This window comes from Pituophis catenifer, unplaced genomic scaffold, assembly GCF_029215685.1.
Source record: "Pituophis catenifer annectens isolate HBS135680 unplaced genomic scaffold, rPitCat1.0.hap2 SCAF_2, whole genome shotgun sequence".
Taxonomy (NCBI): domain Eukaryota; kingdom Metazoa; phylum Chordata; class Lepidosauria; order Squamata; family Colubridae; genus Pituophis; species Pituophis catenifer.
In genome coordinates this window covers 6,436,289-6,455,787 of record NW_027256882.1, presented here as the reverse complement: position 1 = coordinate 6,455,787, position 19,499 = coordinate 6,436,289, and the positions used below count along the sequence as shown (strand labels likewise).

Sequence of the window (19,499 nt, the reverse complement as noted above, 5' to 3'; positions counted from 1 at the left end):
AGGACTTGCCCTCCCCCCTTAATAAATGCTGTTTGCTTTGCCTGAATTCTTTGGGGGAGGGGGGTTTCGTATTTTCAGGTGGGCAAAGGAGCCCCCCTGCCAAGGACAAAATCTCTCTCTCAAATCCAGGGATCAGGTTCTTATCAGATCCACTCCAAACTGGGGGTTTCCTGTCTTTGGGGACGGCAGGAGGAAGCAGCAGGAATGTCCTTTTTGAAAATCTGGGCCTGTTTGTGAGTTTTAAATGGTAGATTCAGCCAATCTCTCTCTCTCTCCCCCCTTAGAAGAAACCAGGAGCTCAGAGCGTCTTTTCCAACTAACAATTTTTATTAAAAGGCAGAAGTTTTCTTGAGCGACCAGGCAACCCGTTTCGGGGCCCCTTAGGCTAACCCAGATCTTCTCCTACAATGACCTGAAAGAAACGTTATCCTTGAAAACATCCGGCAGAGACTTGCAGAGTTGATGCCCTCTAAAGGAGGTTATTCCTCACCCTGCGTGGCTTCATGAAGACAGGCAGAGTGCGGCCTTCACAATCCTTCGTCTCCACGGCAAACGTACAGACCGGGTCCCTTCGCAAATCTTTCCATTCCCAAACAAACTGCCTTGCATCAAACCTAACATCACAAACCGGGTGGAGCGAATTCCCCACCTGCCCTTCCGCTTGGACAGGGGAGCGCTCACGTGGGCCTCCCGCCACCGTCCAGGCGGCCCAAGGGCCAGGCAACGCGTCGCTCCCTGCCGGTCGGGCGCAAGTCCTGCCATCAGGACAGAGGCCGCTTGTGGAGGTGAAACTGCTGTCCGGATCTTCCGGGGCAGCGACATTCACGGAGGAGGTGAAGTCCCAGGACGCTCCCAGAGTCAGGCACACGGTTCATAGTTGTGAAGGGAAGCAGCTCAGAGCATGAGCTGATCTTCCAGGCGAGGGGCTGCCAAGCCCCCCCCACCACCACCACCACCCAGATCGGCCAGAGCAGCCCAGCTCCCACTGGGACTTCCCACGGCCTGCCACTGGCCTCGGCCCGTGTGGCCTCCTGAGACCTCCCCCCCCAACACACACACACACTCTCCGGGACCCAGTAAAACAGCTGGGCACTTCCTGGAGCAGCCTTGGCTTCCACAGCCTTCCACTTTGGCTTCAGAGGCCGTCCCATCACTGGGCACCACGGCCGTCTGGCACCAGATGAAGCACGGTGGGGGGACGTGCTGGGGAGGCCGTCTTCAGCAACTGGGCCCTGCCGTCCAAGGAACAGAGTGAAAATTGTCTTCCGTTTGACACGTTGAGGAATAAAAAGTGAAGCGAAGGAGGAGCCGTCCTGAGAACGGGGCGTTCTGTACATGGAAAGGAGGAGCGGGAGGGGAGCCCGGCCGGCCGGCGGCTACGGCTGTGGCAGTTGCTGGCGCCCCTCCGTCTCTGCCCGCCAGCGCTCCAGCGTGTGGATCCTCTTCTCCAGGGCCTCCACCTGCCTGTGCACGGCTCCCACTGCGGAAGGAGGCAACCAGGGAGAGTCAGGCGGGGCTGTGGGGAGAAGAGGGGGAGGGGGCCGGGGAAAGGGGCTGCCGGAACAGACCCACAGATTGGAGGAGGGGGGATCACAGAAGGGGCTGCCCCACTTACAGTTGCGGAGGACGGAGATCCGCAGGTCCTCCAGTGAGCGCTGCAGGGACTCAAGTGTCACCAGAGACTGCTGCGCTGGGGCATCGGGCAAGGCTGAGGGAGAGGAGCTGGCAGGAGATGCCCTCCAAGCCCCATCTGCCAGTCTCCGGCGTTTACCTGCAAAGAAAGGACACCTCCTAATGCCTCCGGGAGCACCTGCAGCCCAGGTAGGAGGAGCTTTGCTCCTTTGGGGCACAGAAATCCACCTTGGGGGAGGATGGGACATTTGCCCTGGTGGCTCAAGGATGGTGCTAGAGACCTCGACTCCTCAAGACCCTGGTCCTCCCACAGGGAAAACGGGGAGGCTGGGGGTCACCAGTGGCCCCCGCTCTCCTGGGAAGGAGCAGCAGGTGCCTCTGGCTGGCCTGGGGGGAATAGCCTTGAGCTGCTGCACCCGAAGCTGCAGCTGGCCTTGGAACTCTCCCCCTGGCATTGCCCAGGCAAGCAGGTGGGAGGTGCTCTTCCATGAGGGCTCTGGGGTGGAGACACAGGTCATGGGCGGGGATTTCCGTGTCCTCCAGGAGGGGCCCAGGGAGAGGCATGGAAGAACTGGACCCGCTCAGCTTACCCAGCAGCCCGTGGGAGGAGGCCTCTCTGGTCCCAAAATGGGGGTCCCCCTGGTGGAAACAAAAGTCAGAAATTAGGTTCTCCTTGGAACCTCAATTCCTGGCAGAAAAGAGGCTCCCCCAAAATGCCCTTTGACCCCTTTTCTCTGAATTCAAGACCTCCTCCCTGGACTGATGTAACTGCCAGGAAGCAGCTCTGTTCTGGAGGCGAAACCCAAAAAGGGTGCAATTTGGGGGTACCTTGGAGGCCATCAGATCTCAAATCCCCCCCCCCGTGCTCTGCAGGTGGAGCCCCTCCGTGGACTGGCAGCCTCACTCCAGCACCCGGCTTCAACCTCTTCTCTGGCCTGTGAGTTTCTGCATGCCAAACGGGCACTTGAGGCCCCCCTCAGCCCCCACCCACCCAAGGGCTTCCCTCCACAGGCTGGATGCACCCAGAACAGCCACAAGTGGGTTTTGCAAGGACGCTTTTGCACAACTGCCAAAATGGAAAAGGTATTTTCTCCCTCTGGAAATCCCCCCCCCCCGAGGCAGAAGGGGAGGGAAAGAGGGGCAGGGGGCCCTCAGGAGAGCCCAAGGCAAGGATTTCCCCCACCGGGTGGAAGAAACAGCCCAAAAACCTTCCTGGCACCATTTTGGGGCTCTTGCTTAGAAGGGTCCTGGCGGGAGACCGACTCAGCCCCATAAACCCCCATCCGCACTCACCAGGGTGCCAGGGCCCGGGGCTGGCTTCGGGCAGAGCGGTGGGGGCTGCTGTTGCGGAGGGGGCTCTGGGCTCAGGCCTGGTGCTGCTCCCACCATCGGCCCCAAGGACGCGCTTTCACTCTGGGCCCCTGGCAAGGCGTGAGGCGGGAGAGGGGCCACGGTGGGCGCGGAGTAAGAGAGGGGGGAGCCCGGATCCAGACCCTGCCAGGAGGAAGAACAATCAGCAGAGCATCCAGAAGCTCATCAAACCCCAAGGGCCCCCCTGTGCAAGGGGCCCCTGCCCCAACCAAAGGAGGGGGGCAGATGGACCCCCCCACCCCAAATCTTCAGGGCCAGTCTCAGGCATCCATGAACAGCGGCAACTGGCACACTGGCACCCAATGATGTCTCTAGGGGGTTGTGGCATCAGATAGGGACCGGACAAGACCAGAGATACTGCTGCCCACAAGTGAAGTGGCCCCTTGCAGGGAACACCCCGAATATGAAGACCTTTGCCAGCTGAAATCCTCAAACTCCCCATTTCCCACCCAAGCGGGCAAAGGGGATGGTGCATAGGGGCGCCCCCACCCCCTGGGCCTACCTGGACTCCTCCACCCTGCAGACCTGATTCCCCCAGGATGCCCCCGCTGGTGTCCAGAGCTCCGAGAGGGGCAGGAAACAGATGCGGGGGCAGGAACTGGGCAGGGGCCGAAGGAGGACTCGAGATGGTCCCCGAAGAGGCCCTCATCGCGCTTTGGGGCTGAGGCATCCAAGGGGGAGAGGCGGCCATCTAGAAAACAAGACGGGCCATCAGGCTACAAGGCACGGGTGCGGGGGGGCACCTAATTTGAAGCAGAAGGGGGGCATACCCAAGAAAAGGGCTGGGGGCGTCTCGGGACCCGAACCTACCGCACACAGCCCTCCCCCCCCCAAGCTCAGGGCTTTTCCCACCCAGAAATGAGAGGGGTTTCTTTTGTACTGGGGGAGGGGAGAAGCTGTGCTGATCCTTCCTTTCAGGATCAGCACAGCTACAAACACAGATCCCCACCCCCACCCCCACCCCCCCATGTATTCGCCATGCCCACCTTGGAGAGTCACACTACGGACTTCTGAGCAAGTGAGATCCACCCCCCAAGCCACCCATGGGGTTGGTGTGATAAAGAGCGGTGGTGGCGCAGTGGTTAGAGTGCAGGATCTGGGTGCGGAGGAGGACAAGGGTGTGGGGGGGACCAACCGTCAGAGCCGCTTCCTCGTCGTGAGTCTGAGCAGGCGGATTTGCCGGAGAGGCCGCTGGGGGGTCCAGCAAAGTGGGAGAGTTCTGGATGGTCCAAATGGACATGGGGTTCAGCTGACTGACACCTGCAAAAGGCACCCCAGGACAGCTCAGCAGCTGCGGCTGCATCTGAACGCCACTTGCTCCCAAGCCCCAACTCTGTAAGGGTGAAATTCACCTTGGCAATGAAACGCACAACACGCTAGAGCCTGGGTTAGAGAGAGATAGAAAAACTGTGCTCCCGTAAGAAGCAAGACCTACGTGAAACTTGCAAAGGCTTAAAGGAACGCTGGCTTGATGCCACCCACAGAGAGAAACCTTTTGGACATCCCCAAATTGCACATTCAAACAGGGAAGGCAGGCAGGGGTTGCGCCCAGGAAGAGACCCCGGGCATCGCCACAGAGCCAGTCGGACAACCGAGGCTGCCCCCACCTTTGGCCAGGCCAACCAGAAGAAGCCGAATCCTTTGCTGCAGCGATTGTGGGATAACGGCTCCATCGCTGCAGCCTTTCCTGTCCGAGTTAGCTTAAATATTTGGGTTCTTGAGGGCAGGAAAAGCTGACGCCGAGATGGGAAGGCTGGCTACAAATAACAAAAGTGAAAGGAAGTGTACCTGGGGGGTCCCGTGTGGGGCTCAGAGGCACTTCTGGGGCGCCCAGCTGACTGCCTGTCAATAAAAACACACAACCCTCTTCAATCTCTTCCGTGGTTCTGCTGAAGGGTGAAGCCGTCCGAGTAAAAACAGATCACGTAAGCCCATTCTCTCTTTGCAAACCACGGTCAGGTTTGCTCATCAGCCTGGCTTAAAAGGGCTTTTTAGTCCCTGCAACTCACCCTCAAGGGCCAGATCTTCAAGCCTGGGGGAGGGGGGAGGGGGGGGATAACCTCCGTGCAGCACCCTTCATGAGAAGCGAAGCCAAGTTAACTTGCTGCAAGCCACAAATGCTCCCTTCATGGAAAATTATCTTGCGATTCACGAACTAAAGGGAACATTTGTGGGGAGCATCACGAGGGACTATCCCGGACAGATCTTCCGTTCGGGAGAGGGGAAGACATGCGGCCTTCAAGGGAGCAGGTGGGAGGCGTCCCTGAGGACAGAAAGTGCCTCAGGACCAGTATTTTGGGGGGGGTGGGGGGTGTCTTCTGGCTGTTCAGAACAGGGGGCTTCTGCCCCATTCCCTGCTGGACTCCACAGAGTGAAAAGATGCGATCCGAAACGGGCTGGTTTTGTCTAAAAAGGCTCTGTTAGTCAAAGGCAGAGTCTGCTTTTGGCAGGTTGGACCGGAGAGGTTGAGAAAGAGGCTGTGACGGAAGACACTCACAGCTAGCAGAATCACAACTGCCCAAGAAACACGGATGAAGCCAAAAGGAGCCTGGGGAAGGCATTGGCCCAGGGGCCCACCTGAAATGGAGGGACAAGTGGCCATTCGAAAGGACAACTGCCCGTCTGTTGCTCTGAACTGGTCCAACCTGTCAATCAACCAACGGTCAAAATCTCTGAACATCAAAGACCTTTGAAAGACAGCTGCGATCCAGGACAACCGGAAGGGCCAAACAGCAAAAGCCAACCAGAGCAACAAAGTCCTCCAGAGAAAAGTTTCATTAGAAAAAAACAACAATTACGCCCAAGCCGGTGAATATAAAACACCAGAAAGCATCCGGGCTAAGGGAAGGACACGTCTCCCGCACCACGACCAGAAAGCTCACCTCAAAGGCGGCCTGCTCTTCCCGCCAACTTTCAGGGAGCCGTCAGCAAAACAGAGCAGCTGCAGCCAAGAGACCCTGCCCAGCCTGGGTGAGAGGAAGCCCACCTCTCACAAAACCCGTCCCTGAACATCCTTTCAACGGGAGAAATTCCGCTCAAGCAGCGGCCAGGATTGATGTCATGCCTGCCCCAACTTGGGTTCTTAGGAAAGAAAGACCCTCGACTCCATTTGTGCGAGAGATATACTTTTAAACTAAAACCGGAGCAAAGCCAGAACTAAAAATCTGCACCTGAAGGTTCCCCCGTTTACTTTCCCCTATACTCATTCCTCTCCCCTGTTATCTCCCTACTGTCCAGTTACATTCGAAGGAATTCTTTTGGTAAGGGTCCCTGCATCAGGAGGGGCCATTGCATTCTGGCCTCGGGACGATGAGCCCAATGTCTCAGGAAAGCACAACCAGCAGTTTCGGTCCCGACTTCCCCATCGGCTCCCTCCCCCTCCCCCCCCCATAGTCTACATGTCAAGCTGGCATCTAGCAAAGTGAGGCTGAAGCACCGGAGGGCAGTTCTGACCATCCGTTTGGGGTCTGGAGGGGAAGGAGAGGCAGCAAGTTCACCCGGTTCACAAGAGACGCACAGACCCACAGGCACCCCCGTTTCCCCTTGCTCCCTGGCCGAGTACTCACTGAGAAGCACCCCAGGCTGGGTGGGTCCCACAGGCGAGGCCTGGCCGTCCGCGGTGCCTTGTTTGTGGCCCCGGAAGGTCCTCTTCTCCCTCAGTTCCTTCTCTATTTTGAAGAGCTTCACCATAATTAGGCAGCAATACACGTCCTAGAAAGCAGCAAAGCTGGTGCTTGAGAGCAGGGCGTGAATTCCTCGTGCAAAGGGCCCCGAAGAGAGTCAGGCCACGGAATCAGCTGATGAGCCCCAGGGAGGATGGGAGGGAGGAAGGCAGAGCCTCCAAGAGGGCAGCGGAGGAGAGAGGAGGGAGCTGCGTCCATCCGCTGGGCCAGACGGAGGAGAGCGAGGGAAGGAATCGGCCAAGGGGCCCCTGGGGGCCATCCCAGAAAAAACCCCTGAAGGACTGTGACAGTCAAGTGTATTTTGCCTCACTTGGCAACCTTTCCTGGCACAGTTGTTAAGTGAATCATTGTAGTTAAGTTAGTAACATGGTTGTTAAGTGAATCTGGATTGCTTGTCAGGTCGCAAAAGGGGACACTGCAGCCGTCATAATTATGAGTCAGTTGCCAAGTGTCTGAATTTTGATCACGTGACCAAGAGGACACTGCAACGGTTGTAACTGTGAAAAATGGTCATGTCGCTTTTTCCAGTGCCGTTGTAACTTCAAACGGTCACTAAATGAACTGCTGTAAGTCTTGAGCTATGCCGATGGCCGTCTTCTCCCTGGACCTCAGCAGAGCCATCAACAGACCAGCCCTTAAAGAGAACCCAAAGTGTGTGTGGGGGGGAGGGGCTCCAGCTGGAGTGGGGTCCCAGGGCTCTCTCCGGGCTCTTCTCCTTGGGAGGCTAGCAGATGGACGCAAGGCTGGGTGGGCAGCTCGTACTTTAGACAGAGAAGACCCACAAAAGATCTAAACGGGTTTGATGATGTTTCAGAGAGAGAAACGTGAAGCCCAGGTCTGGGTAGGCAAAGCTCAAGTCCCGGGAGGGGAGCCCCAGCTAGGCACGGGCATGGGGAAAAGGGCATCTGGGTGAGGAGGACAGCAAGACCGCCTACCCAGTGGTTGGTGGACTGGTAGACATCCCCTTCCACTTTCTTGCCGTAGGACACCACCTTCTCCACCTGGTGATCCTTCAGGACGGCCAAGTCAGGAGCGGGAAAGATGGCATGGACCCTGCAGGGGGAAAAAGACGGCCGGCCGTCAGCAGGACTGGCAAAACACATTGCCACAAGAGTCTACGGAGATTCTCAGCCATCCAGGTCACGGTTGTCCCAAAGGTGTTTTTTCAGGAGGCAACTGGATTTTTCCTGTTTTTCCTTTTTGAAGACGTTTTGCTTCTCCTCCAAGAAGCTTCTTCAGCTCTGACAGGATGGTGGGGACTGAAAGGATTTATATTCCTTGAGGAGCTGGTCATTTGCATTCTTTCTAGAGAGTCACTGAGGCCACTTGGAGGTGACCCTGAGGACACAGATAAACCTCCAGGTGGCCTCAAGGACTCTCTAAAAAATGCAAATGACCAGCTGTCTGCAAGGAGTGTAGATCCTTCCGTTCTCCACTGTTCACAGTCAGAGCTGAAGAAGCTTCTCGGATGAGAAGTGAAAAAAGAGAAGTCTAGTTGCCTCCTGGGGTTGCCAGGAGTCCCTTGCGACCTTTGGGATTGCCACGGGAGCTAATACAGTCAAATAAGTAAAGTAATTGAAAAAAACATTATTTTTATGCAAAGGAGTTTGAGAAGCTTCAACTTTAGAAAAGCCAGGAGAACCAGGTTTTATTTAGAATCCCACATCCCCAACCTCCAACAGATGAAGATGCGGGAGCAGAATAAAAAGCAGATTCTATTTCTCCCCACGAAACATCAAAAAACAAGGAACATCAAAGCCTTTTTTTCTCCTTTCTTTCCCATTTCCTCGCTGCCTCTTCCAAGCCGCAGCCCGGCACGGTTCAGCCCTCCCCCCCCCAAAAAAAATCCCAGAAACCCCCAAAGGGTCACTCACAGCCTCTGCACCACGTAATCGCGCAGGTCTTGGTCGGTGTTCTCGTACCAGTCCTTCCTCTGCTGGAAGTGGGAGTGTGGAATCGCTTTGAGCGCAGAATACTGGAAACGCCCAGCCCCGACAGCCGGTGCGGCTTCTCCAGTTGAGGGGCTGGAAAAAGGACCACAAAAGGACACCCTGCAGCTTCTCATTTGCGTTCCAGAGCCAGAAATTAAACCACAAGCCGCTGCAGCGGCAGCGGTTATTTCGCGGTTGAACATGAAGGAAAAAAATGAACTAGGGGGAAGCGTTTAAGGAAACGGAGGTCAAGGACCCTTTGGGCGAATGGTCCCCAGAAGTCCTCACTCGCCCCTCCCCCCCCTCAAAGGGTCTCTTACTTTGGCGCCCCAGGTGTTGCCAGGAGAGCCGGAGAAGGAACGCCCGGCTGCCTGGTTCCTCCAACCTCAGCATCCCCGGGATCAGCGGCTGCTTAAAGAGAAGGTTTCCCCCGTTAGCTGAGAGAGAAGGCCAGCAGGTGGACAGATAAAAACAAGGGCTGCCACCAGGCCTGGGACCAGAGCTGACCAACCCACCCGTTGGCCACCGGCTGCTGGGCTTCACAGAAAAGAGAACTCGTCCAAGAGGCCACGAACCAGGCCCAGGGAGGCCACCTTCTTTTTAACAGGGAGGGAGGGAAAGGACAAAGGGCAGGACCTGCCACTAATCAATTAATCAACCAATCAGAGTACAGCTGCAAGAACTTTGGAGGTCTTCTAGCCCAACTGCTCAAGCAGGAGATCCTGTATCATTTCGGACAGGTGGCTGTCCAGCGTCTTCTTCAAAAGCTCCAGACTCAGGAGCTGTCAACCCAACCTCCCACCACCGGCTTCCCCATGGCCCCTGCCTGGCAGGAGAGGAGAGCGTAGGTCACTTGACCCCCAGGACACAGCGACCCTGACCATCCGGTGGCTCAGCACCTGAAAGGGGTCGCTTGGCTGTGGGGACACTGTGGCAGCCACAACTTAGAACAAGTCACAAGTTTTCTCATCAGCACCGCTGCCCCTCTGAACAAGCAGCTGAATATGCAGTTGTTCACAAGCAGCATTTCTCTGCTGGTTTCCAATGGCCACCAAGACTTGCAACTTGTCTTTGTGAAGTTTAGGATGGAATCAGGTCTCCTGCTTGGACTAGAAGACCTCTGAGGTCACTTCCAGCCCTACGATGCTCTGTTCTATGTTCTTTACGTCCCTGTGTGAACTAGCAAGAGGAAGGCGACTCAGATCCCATTAAAGCAAGGACCTGCTTAGTGGGGGGGGGGGGCGCTTTGCCTCCTCTACCCCTCCCCCCAGCCACCTTTCTCACTGGTCTGGATACCCCCACATTTCAGGGCCGGGCCCTCCCTTCCTACTACCCCTCAGCTGAAACCCCACTCAAAGCCTCAGGCCAGGCAGCAACTGAGGGCAGAGAAGACAGAAGAGCTCCCAGAGGCAAGGGAGGGGACCGCTGGGGCCATGGATCAGGGCAGCCTCCCCAGAAGGCCCCCTTTTCCACGAAGCCAGCAGCCAGTTGAGGGAACTGAATGAAGCCGTGGGGGCTCCTGACTGGGAAGCCCCCGAGAGGGACCCACGGATTCAGCTACAGCTGGGACTGGTCCTCCACAAAGCCAGGGACCACCTAGGATGGAGGCAGCCAATGTGGTGCCCATGGGAGCCTCACCGGGTAATGCCAGCCTGGCTGGTCTCTCTCTCAGCCGAGGGAGGCCTGTGGCAGTCCCTTCTCTTTGGGCAATGCTTAATAAGATGTCAGGCAGGGGCACCCCACCGTAGCCATTTGAAGACCTGTGGACTTCAAGTCCCAGAATTCTCCAGCCACCACAGCTGGCTGGGGAATTCTGGGAGTTGAAGTCCACAGGTCTTCAAGTGGCTACAGTTGGACACCCAACATAGGGCTCAGCAGGCTTCCCTTGCCTGTCCCCAATGCCCTCCCCACTGGCCTTTCTCCTCCCCACCCTGGCAGAGGCTCCCCTGCTCTTAGCATCTTTCACAAGACACCCCACGGATCCCTGCCCTACCCAGACCCAGCCCTACCTGGCTCAGGGGCGCCCCTCCTGGTCCAGCCAGTGTCCCGTCTCTCCATCCTGGGGGGCACCTTGGCCGGGGCTGCCTCCAGAGGTTGCGCCCACCAGGCCTCCACCTTCCTCTGCAGGGCGAGGCAGTAGGCCTTGAGGTCCTCCTGCATCAGGTGCGCCTCCTTGAAGGGGATCTTCCAGAGCGCCTCCTGCATGGCCACCACCTTCCCCTGCAGGGCCACCGCCATCTCGGGCGGCGTCTCTTGCAGGCTCTCGCGCACCGCGTGAACCTTCTTCTGCAGCGCAGTCACGATGCCTGGCAGGGCGTAGAGGATGCGGGGCAGGCCGCTGAGGTTGTCCTCCAGGATCTCGTCCAGCGCGTGCTCCAGGTCGGCCAGCTTCTCCTGCACAGCGCCCTCCTCCTTGCGTGGTGTCTTCCAGAGGGCCCGCTGCATGTCGCCCACCTTCTTCCAGAGGGGGCTCCAGAGCACGTTCCACAGGTAGTAGGAGAGGACGCTGATTTTCTTCTTGGCGATCTCACGCAGTGCCCCACGCAGCTCCTGCGCCTTGGCCCACAGGGCCTCCCGCAGGGCCGAGCGGGCCAGCGCTTCCTGCAACGCGTCCGCCTCGGCCAGCAGCGCGTCCGCCTCGGCCAGCGGCTCCGTCCAGAAGTCGGTGGCAGCCTTGCGCAGCGCCTTGGCCTTGGCACGCAGCAGCAGCACCTCCCGCACAGGCAAGGCTTGCAGGGCCGCCTGCAGGGCCGCCAGCTTCTCCCGCAGAGCCTCCCGGTCGCCAAGCGGAGCGGCGGCGGCAGCCTCCCGCAGTGCCTGCAGCTCCTCGGCCAGCGCCGCCACCTTCTCCTCACTGTCCAGGTCAGAGGCGAGCAGGAAGACCTCCGTCTTAAGCGCCCAGACCTTCTCCAGCAGTGCCGCCGCCTCCTCCTCCCAGCGGCCGCCCCGCAGGGTGCTCAGCTGCTCCCGCCAGGCCCCTGGCCGGGCCCGCCCAAAGGCCTCCTCCAGCGCCCCCAGCACGGCCAGCAGCTCGCCCTGCTCCTCCACCTCGGGGCTCTCCTGCAGGGCCTGGCGCAGCGCCCGCGGCTGCTTCAGCAGGGCAAAGACCTCGTCGAAGGGGGCGCTCTGCAGGGCGTCGCGCATCTCCTCCAGCGAGCCCCACCGCGGGGACGCCGCTGCCGAGGCTTCCGAGCCCTCGCCCTCGCCCTCGCCCTCCAGGGCGCGCAGGAGGAGCCCCACCGGCCCGGCCTCCTCCGGGGCCTGCTGTTCCTGCAGGGCGGCGCTCAGGGCCTGCGCCTCCCGCCGGGCCGCTTCGGCCTCCTCCAGCGGGGCGGCCCAGAGCGCCTTCTCCAGCCAGGCCACCCACCAGCTGTCCGTCTTCTCCAGCAGCGCCACCGCCTTCTCCAGCGCGGGCCGCAGCTCCTCCAGCGGCGCCTCGGCCAGGCAGTCGCGCAGCGCCGCCGCCTTCTCGCGCAGCGCCCCCGGCCGGGCGGCCCCGCGCAGCGCCCGCGCTTCCCCGCGCAGCGCCCCGGCGCGCTCGGCCCAGCCGCCCTCCTGCTCCAGCAGCGCGTCGCGCACGGCCAGCAGCTGCCGCACCCGCGCCCGGCCCTCCCCGCGCACCGCTCGCTCCAGCCCGCGCAGCGCCTCGCCCAGCCGCTCGCCCACCAGCTGCTCCAGCGCCAGCTGCAGGTCGCCGCTCTTGGCGATCAGGTCCCCGACGCCGCCCGGCTCCCACAGCGCCTCGGCCAGCGCCTCCCGCTGCGCCGCCGCCTTGGCCTGCGAGGCCGCCTCGGCCGCCGACACCACCCGCGGGCCGCCCTCCTCCCTGGCCGGCGAGCCCGGGCGCCGCGCCTCGCCCCCGCCCCCGCCCTCCTCGCGGCCCGGGCCCCCCGGCGGCGGCGGCGGCTCGCCCTTCTTGGCGATGGCGAAGGCCGAGGCCAGGGCCCGCTCGCGCAGCGCCTGCATCTCCCGCAGCAGCGCCATCTCCAACCGCAGGAAGGTCTGCAGCCGCTCCTGCTTGGCCTCCGACAGCGGCCCGGCCCGCGCCAGCAGCGCCTCCCGCCCGCGCCGCGCCTCGCTCAGCTGCTCCAGGCAGCCCTCCAGGCTCATCCGCGGCAGCTTCACCTCCCGCCGCCAGCGCGCCCGCACCGGCGCCGAGACCCGCTCGGCCAGCAGCGCCTCCGCCTCGGCCAGCAGGCACGCCATCCACTCCGGCGAGAAGGCCGGCGCGCCGCCCCCGACGGGGCCCGCCGCCCCCGGCTCCATCGCCGCCGCCGCCGCCGACCCACCGACCGCGCGCTCGCCCGCCCGCTCGCTCGCTCCGCCGGCGCTTCCGGTCCAGGCAGGCAGGCAGGCAGGCAGCGAGGGGCGGGCCCGGGGGGCGGAGCGGGCGGGTGGGGGCCGCCCTGCCGCTGCTCCGGGGGGCTCCGCGGCTGGAAGGCTGCTTTGCCGCCGGGAGTTCGGGCCGCAGCTGCGGAAGCCCGGAGCCCAGAAGGGCGCAGTGCAGCCCAGGACGGAGGCGGCGGGCGGTGGGGGCGCTTCTGCCGGAGGAGGAGGAGGAGGAGGAGGAGGCTGAAGAAAGGCGCCCGAGATTGCGCGCACCCCGAGCCGGATGCAACGCGCGGCCGCGGGCAGAGGCGCCGATCCCGGCGGCAAGCGCGATAGTCCCGGGCGCGGGGTGAGCGCTGCCCGCCTTGCAAATCCGACCTTTTGGCGGGAGAGGCCGGGCCGGGCTGGCTGCTGCTCGGGAAACGCGGCTCCCAGTTGGCCGGAAATGACTCTTCCGCTCGCCCTGCGCCGCCGCCCCCCCGCCTCGCCTCGCCTCTTGTGTCCGGTGCGGCCCCCAAAGCTCAAGCGGGACGGTCAGAAACGGAAGCGGGGCCGCTGGGACGGGAAGCGAAGGTCCGTAAAGCTGAAGGAGGGGCAAAGAGGCGCGGGGCCTCGCGGCTTCCAAGGTTTCTTTTTCCCACAAGGACCAATGAAGGGGCCCCCATTCCCTGCCATGGGTTGGGGGCTTTCCACGCCAGAGATCCAGGGTTCCTCCCCAGGAGGCTCCTGCGAGAGGGGGAGCGTGGGGGCGCAGCTAGCTCCCCTCTCTGGCTTTGGCCGCCTCACGGGGACGGCTGCTGATTTTGGAGAACGTTTCAGTCACATTTAGGTGGTGGTCTGGAGGATTATAAAACCATTTTATTGGAACTAAAACTTTAGCTGAAAGGAGGATGAGAAATCTTTGTAGGTATGTTTGTGCCTGTGTGTGTTGCTGCTTCCCTTTTGATTTTTTCTTTTATTACATAAATGTTTTTAATAGCTGATCTGAGAGAGAGATTCTTCTAGCTTTTTGGGCAAAGTCGAAAATAAAAAGAAATGCAGAGCGGGCACAGGGGAGGAAGGCAGAACCTCTGTCGCCCTCCCCTTCTGCATCCAAGCCCAGGAAATGGGGGGGGCACTGCAGCTGCTGGGTCAGACGAGGAGAGGGAGAGATGGGGTCAGTCCCCAAAGCTGCAAGGGATGGAGCCTTTAAGGCCAGGCAGCAGAGGGTGCCCGGTCAAAAGCTAACCCAGCTGCAGAAACCACCCACCCCATTTGGGTGTGTGGGAATGCGGTGGCCATAGTACATGTATAGACCAGTTTAACTGGTTGGACACGTGTATGGAGTTTAGCACCGAAATAATCTGACTATGAAAAGCGGGTTCATATGGATACTCTCTGAAGGGCCCTATTCGTTCTCTCTTTGTTAATAACATAGGCTGTGCCTGCATAAGCAGAGACATCTCCTTGTAGAACGGGGCCTCTCTGTTGGCAGGTGATGGGATGCTGGGAACAAAGCCAAATATGATAACACAGCCAGAGTTAAGTTTTGTTTTGCACCTTAAGTATTGCTCTCCTAGAATTCACGTGATTTACTGTAATTGGTAAGAATGTGAAACTTATATGGAGAATATATGGATGCTTTTCTATTTTGTCTATGTAATATGAGATGTGTAGCCATAATAACGCCTTCTGATGACGCTGTATTTTGATAACTAATAAAAGATGGCAGCCTTTTGTTCGCTGCTCTCATCACGAGAAACACCTGTCCTTGTGCTATCTCTAATCTGAACCTACTCATGAGGAGCCCGCCAGGATGAATGCAACAGGGTGTGGAGGCAAGAAAGCCCCCCCCCCCAGTTCCTCTCTCAGCAGTGGCTGCCTGCCTGCCCAACCCCTTTACATGCTAGGCCACGGGGCCACCACCTTGGGAATCCCTCCCAGTCTGTGGCGGGGAACAGGGGAAAGCAGCCAGTGCTGTGAGTGTCTCAGGTGGCCTAGAGATAAGTCCATGTTGTGTGCAGCTGGACACATCTTCCACGTTCTCATTCAATATTAAAAGGATAATAAAATTTATGGATTCAGAAGAACTGCCCAGATTATGAAATTGGTTGTGCTGGGAAAAGCAGCAGCTCTATTGTGGCCCCCAAATCTGCCTTGGCCGCTCCCTCCCCCAAGAGACACAGTCACCGCAGCCTCCAGGAGGGCTCCCTGCAAACGGGGCCAAACTCTGGGCTGTTCGCCCCGCCTGCCTCAGCCCTGGCACACAGTTTTGATGCCAGCTGGATTCACAGATCAGAAAAGCACCATCGCCATACGGGGTTCAGCTCCCCTCTGGATGCACCAAACACCCCCCCCCCCTTTTGGGCACAGCTGAGCGTGTCCCACCGCAGAGCCGTGCCGGTCCCTGAAAAGCCCCAATGCGCCAAACTGCCTCCCGGCTCCTTGCATGGAAAGCCACCTCGGCCCAGTCCCAGAATGAAATCGCTCACCCATCGTGATTAAGCATTTCTCCTTCATTGGTGACTATGTGTCAAAAAACATAACAGTGTCTGAATTAGAACCAAACTCCTTTCAGTGCCAGAGAAAAATTGCCTCGACATCTCTGGAAAACAGGGGTGAAGACGTCATCAAAAACTCGGGAAATAAAAACCCCAATTGTGGGTCTTCCAATCTGCATCTGAGCCAGAACATCTGCAGCCCAGCTGAGACCCCTTCCCTGAGAAACTGCTGCTCCCCCCTCCCCCCCAGGGAAGAAGGTCCCACCAGAGTGCCTCAGCCAGGAACCCCCATCCTCCGGGGGCATCTTTTCCATCAGGGAACCGGCGGCGGCGGCAGCAGCAGCAGGGTGAACAGCTGAGCAAGAGGCCAGCCCAGGCCCCACCTCATGGCTTCCAAAGGAGGGGGGAGCAGGAGGGGGGCAGCGGTGACTCCTGGGAGTCTTCCTGTGGGATGGGGGGTCTGCAGTGGCCAGGAGCCCCTCCCCAAGAATTCACTGTGCCCAGTTTTGCTTAAACATCCCTTTGGACTCATCTGGGTACAAAACGGGGAGAATTCACTGGCAGGGGAACCAGAGGGGCCCCTTGAGGCCATCCAGTCCACCACCCCCGGGGCAGTCCAAGCCAAAGATTTCCAGCTTTTCTTCAATCTTGCTAATTTGTCTCAGTCATTCTTGATGCTCAAAAATGAACAGTCCACAGAGCCCAGTTGAGGGGAAGATTTCTTTGCAATTCGGAAATTGTATTTCTAGTAAGGCAGCCTCAAATGGCCTTTGCTGTCTCTGTGGCTGCCACACCCGGCCGCCTCTTAACGGACTGAGCAATTCCACCAGGATGGCTTAGACTTCCACCCAAGTTCCTGTGGTTCGTCTCCCTAAGTGTTACTGGACACATCCCCCCCCCCATCCTAGAGTGTTTTGGCGTTTGATTCTCAATTCTGCATCGCTACAGCCGGCTCATTTCCTCTGACCTTCCAGGTTTGTTTCTGGGCTCCAGGCTGAAGTGTCCCACCTAGCCACTCCCCCTCTCTTCATCCCATGCCTTCATGAAAAGATTGGAGGGCCCCTTCCTGGCACCCGTTCACCCCTCACTCTCCCATTGGGTGGGTGGGGGGCCCAGGAACTCCAGGAGTAGGGCTTCCTAGCCACTGAAGCCAACCAGCCCAAACCTCGGCAGTTTGCTGGCCAGGACACGGTGTTCCTGGAAGCCACTGCCCACTCCCCAGCACAGGCTTTGCTCACTAAGCAGCAGCCCCTCGAGGGGGTCCCCACCCACTTCTTGATTCTTTCAAGCACCCAAGAGAAGGGCCTTCACGCTGAGGCCCTAGGAGGTCAGATTGTGGCCAGAGGACTCAACTCAGTGCCTCCCACCAAGATGGCCTGCCCTGCAGAGACGGCTGCTCGGGAGACTCGGCCTCTTGACTGGTGCAGAAGCCCACAGAGCTGTTGGCACCTGGAAGAGCAACAGCAGCATTACCGTCCAAGGAATTCCCGGCCCACAATTCCCACATTTTTGGGGGTGGGAAAGAGGATGATACTGGCAGAAGAAGGAAAATCTGCTTCCGGCATCCATATCTCTTCAGGGGAGAGGGCCACATGGGAGCACCCCAGATATTCCCATGCTCGCTCCCTCCCCCCCCCAGGAAGACCAGCCGAGCAAGAAGACAGGCAACCCACCCTGCTCTCAGCCCCCCACCCTTGGATGGAGTTTGGGGGGAAAGCAAGCCAAGCCCCACTTCTGCTTTCGGCAGCCCCCCCACCCCCGCCCGCCCTACTTGTAGGTCCAGCAGGCGGTGGCCCAGCCCTGCCCCTTGCAGAGCTCCTTGTGCTTCAGGAAGCAGCTCTGGACACGGAACTTGCGGCCACAGTCCTGGCAGGCGTGCAGGTTCCCGTCGTGGGTCTTCATGTGCTCCGTCAGGTGGTGCTTCAGCTTGAACTTCTTGTTGCAAACGGAGCAGCCGAAGGGCCGCAGGCTGAAGGTCAGCATGATATGCCGGTCCCGCTTGGGCTTCACAGCGAAGCGCTTCCCGCACAGGCAGCCAAACTTCTTCCCGTCAGGCGCAGACATCAGCTTGACAGGCGCATGCACCGCCTGGCCGTGCACAGCATGGGCAAGGATCTCGTTGCCGTGCAGGTCCACGGGCTTCCACGAGCTCTCGGGGAAAGCCGCCACAGAGTCTGTGGAAAGGGCCTGGGACTTCCCGGCCAAGCAGCCAGGAGCCGTGGATGCCCCGCTGGGCAGGGGGAGGTAGCCGAGCTGCCCACCGGCCTGGATCTCCGGCTGGCAGAGGCCCGGCACCTCAGACACACCCGGGGGCCGGCCCAGGGATTTCAGGTAGCCAGCCTCAGAGAGGCAGGAGGCCGGGCTGCTCCCCAGCACGGAGGAAGCGACCTCCTCGGGGTCGAAATGTTCCTGCTTGATGTAGAAGACTTTGGGGGCCTCGTGGGGCGAAGCAAAGGCAGGGCCCGGCTCCCTGGGGCCTTTGCCAGGACGGCCCCTGCCGCGGCGGCCCTCTTCCTCCTCCTCTTCCTCCTCGTCCAAAACCACCTTCACCGGCCGGTCAGCAGAGCCGCTGCAGATCTGGGCCTGCCGGTCCTCTTCCTCCTCCTCCTCCTCCTCTTCCTCCTCCTCCTCCTCTTCCTCCTGGGACACCCGGATCTTCACCACCTCCTCCTCCTCCTCCTCGTCCAAGCGCCGCGGGCGGCGGGGGCGGCCGGACCCTCCTCCGCCGTCCTCCCGGAGGCCCGGGCGGTGTCCGCCGCCGCCGCCGCCGCTGCTGCTGGGGCTCTCGGCGGCGCGGGCGGCCCAGGGGCGGCTGTAGGAGAGGGGCCCTCCGGCCGCCTCCAGCTCCTTCAGGATGCCCGAGCACTGGTCCACCACCTGCCACATCTGCAGCCCGCTGGCCGCCAGCAGGTGCCCGGGCAGGGCGTCGAGCAGCAGCCGCAGGCGGCCCGAGTAGATGAGCTGCAGCAGGTTCTCGAAGGCTTCCGGCTCGATGGCGCCCGGCAGGACGAGGCGGCCGGCGTCGCGCAGCAGCAGCTTGTCGTGGAAGTAAGGCGAGGCGGCGGCCAGGACGCTCTTGTGGGCCTGGAAGACGCGGCCCTGCACGTGCACCGACAGGTCGCAGAACTTGCCCTCCAGCCGGTGCCGGTTCAGCGACTCCAGCAGCCCCGCCGCGTAGTGCGGGAACTCGATCTGCACGCTGCGCGGACCCTCCGCCTCCATGGCCGCCCCCGCGGGAGGATCTGCTCTGCACATGCTCAGGCGAGCCCCGCCCCCGGGAGCTGGGACGCCCTCTGCGCAGGCGCAGGGAAGGAGGAGCGAGCCTGGTTCCCGCACGCTGGGGATCCCCGCGGGGGGATCGGAAGGGAGGCCGCCGACGGAAGCGGCCCCGCCCCCAAGCGCCTCGCCCAATTAGGAGCCGGAAAGTGGTTACTGTCCGACCTCCCGCTCCTTTCCGGGCCAATCAGAGAGCGTCCGGAGATGGGGGCGGTGTTTCGAAGTTTTGCCCGCCCTGTAGCGTCATCCGGGACAGCAGCGAGAGGCGGTGATAACTACTGACCCGGATGTAGATCTGCTCGCCGATTGGACCTGCGCGCCCATAGGCGGTGTTTGTTTTTTCTTCCAGTCCCTCGCTAAGGACGCAATACGGATGGGCGGGCCTTCCCCCGATTGGCTGGACGCGGAGTGGGCGTGGCGCGCAGGACTCCCAGCCACGTGGCCTTCCCGCGGCTTCGTTCCGGCGTTCCGTCCAGGTGACCCGGGTCTGCTCCCGGCTGCCTCCACACGATCCCCACCCCACGCGGGCGCCAGGAGAGCGCAGCCCCCGCCGCCTCCTCCTCCCTGCGCGCCGGCCTTCGCCCCTTTCCCTGCGGCGGGACCCCCACGCACACACACCGCCCCCCCCCCCGAAATGCCCGAACGAGAGACGTGGCATAAAAGACCAACTGCTTTTATTAAACATTTTCTTCTGTTGTCACCACACACTCCAGGAAAAAAATGAGAAAAAAATAAATCTGACATAAAATAACCCCGAGAGCTGGAAAGAGAGGGAGGAGGAGAGAAAGCGGGGGGGG

At 60.4% G+C, this 19,499-nt stretch overlaps 2 protein-coding genes across 2 annotated transcripts; both read right to left on the bottom strand.

Moving 5' to 3' along the window:
* Positions 1 to 308: 308 nt before the first annotated feature.
* On the bottom strand, positions 309 to 12,918 carry LOC139311727 (rootletin-like). Its single transcript, XM_070936216.1, has 12 exons — positions 10,627 to 12,918; positions 8,938 to 9,028; positions 8,561 to 8,710; positions 7,622 to 7,739; positions 6,570 to 6,714; positions 4,792 to 4,845; positions 4,139 to 4,263; positions 3,506 to 3,694; positions 2,926 to 3,126; positions 2,223 to 2,271; positions 1,616 to 1,771; positions 309 to 1,480 (listed from the first exon to the last, which is right to left on the bottom strand). Exons 1-12 carry the CDS (start codon positions 12,881 to 12,883, stop codon positions 1,377 to 1,379), a joined length of 3,639 nt encoding a protein of 1,212 aa, XP_070792317.1. The 5' UTR covers positions 12,884 to 12,918; the 3' UTR covers positions 309 to 1,376.
* Positions 12,919 to 17,193: 4,275 nt separating this feature from the next.
* On the bottom strand, positions 17,194 to 18,648 carry ZBTB9 (zinc finger and BTB domain containing 9). Its single transcript, XM_070936217.1, has one exon. It carries the CDS (start codon positions 18,646 to 18,648, stop codon positions 17,194 to 17,196), a length of 1,455 nt encoding a protein of 484 aa, XP_070792318.1.
* Between the last annotated feature and the right edge of the window lie 851 nt (positions 18,649 to 19,499).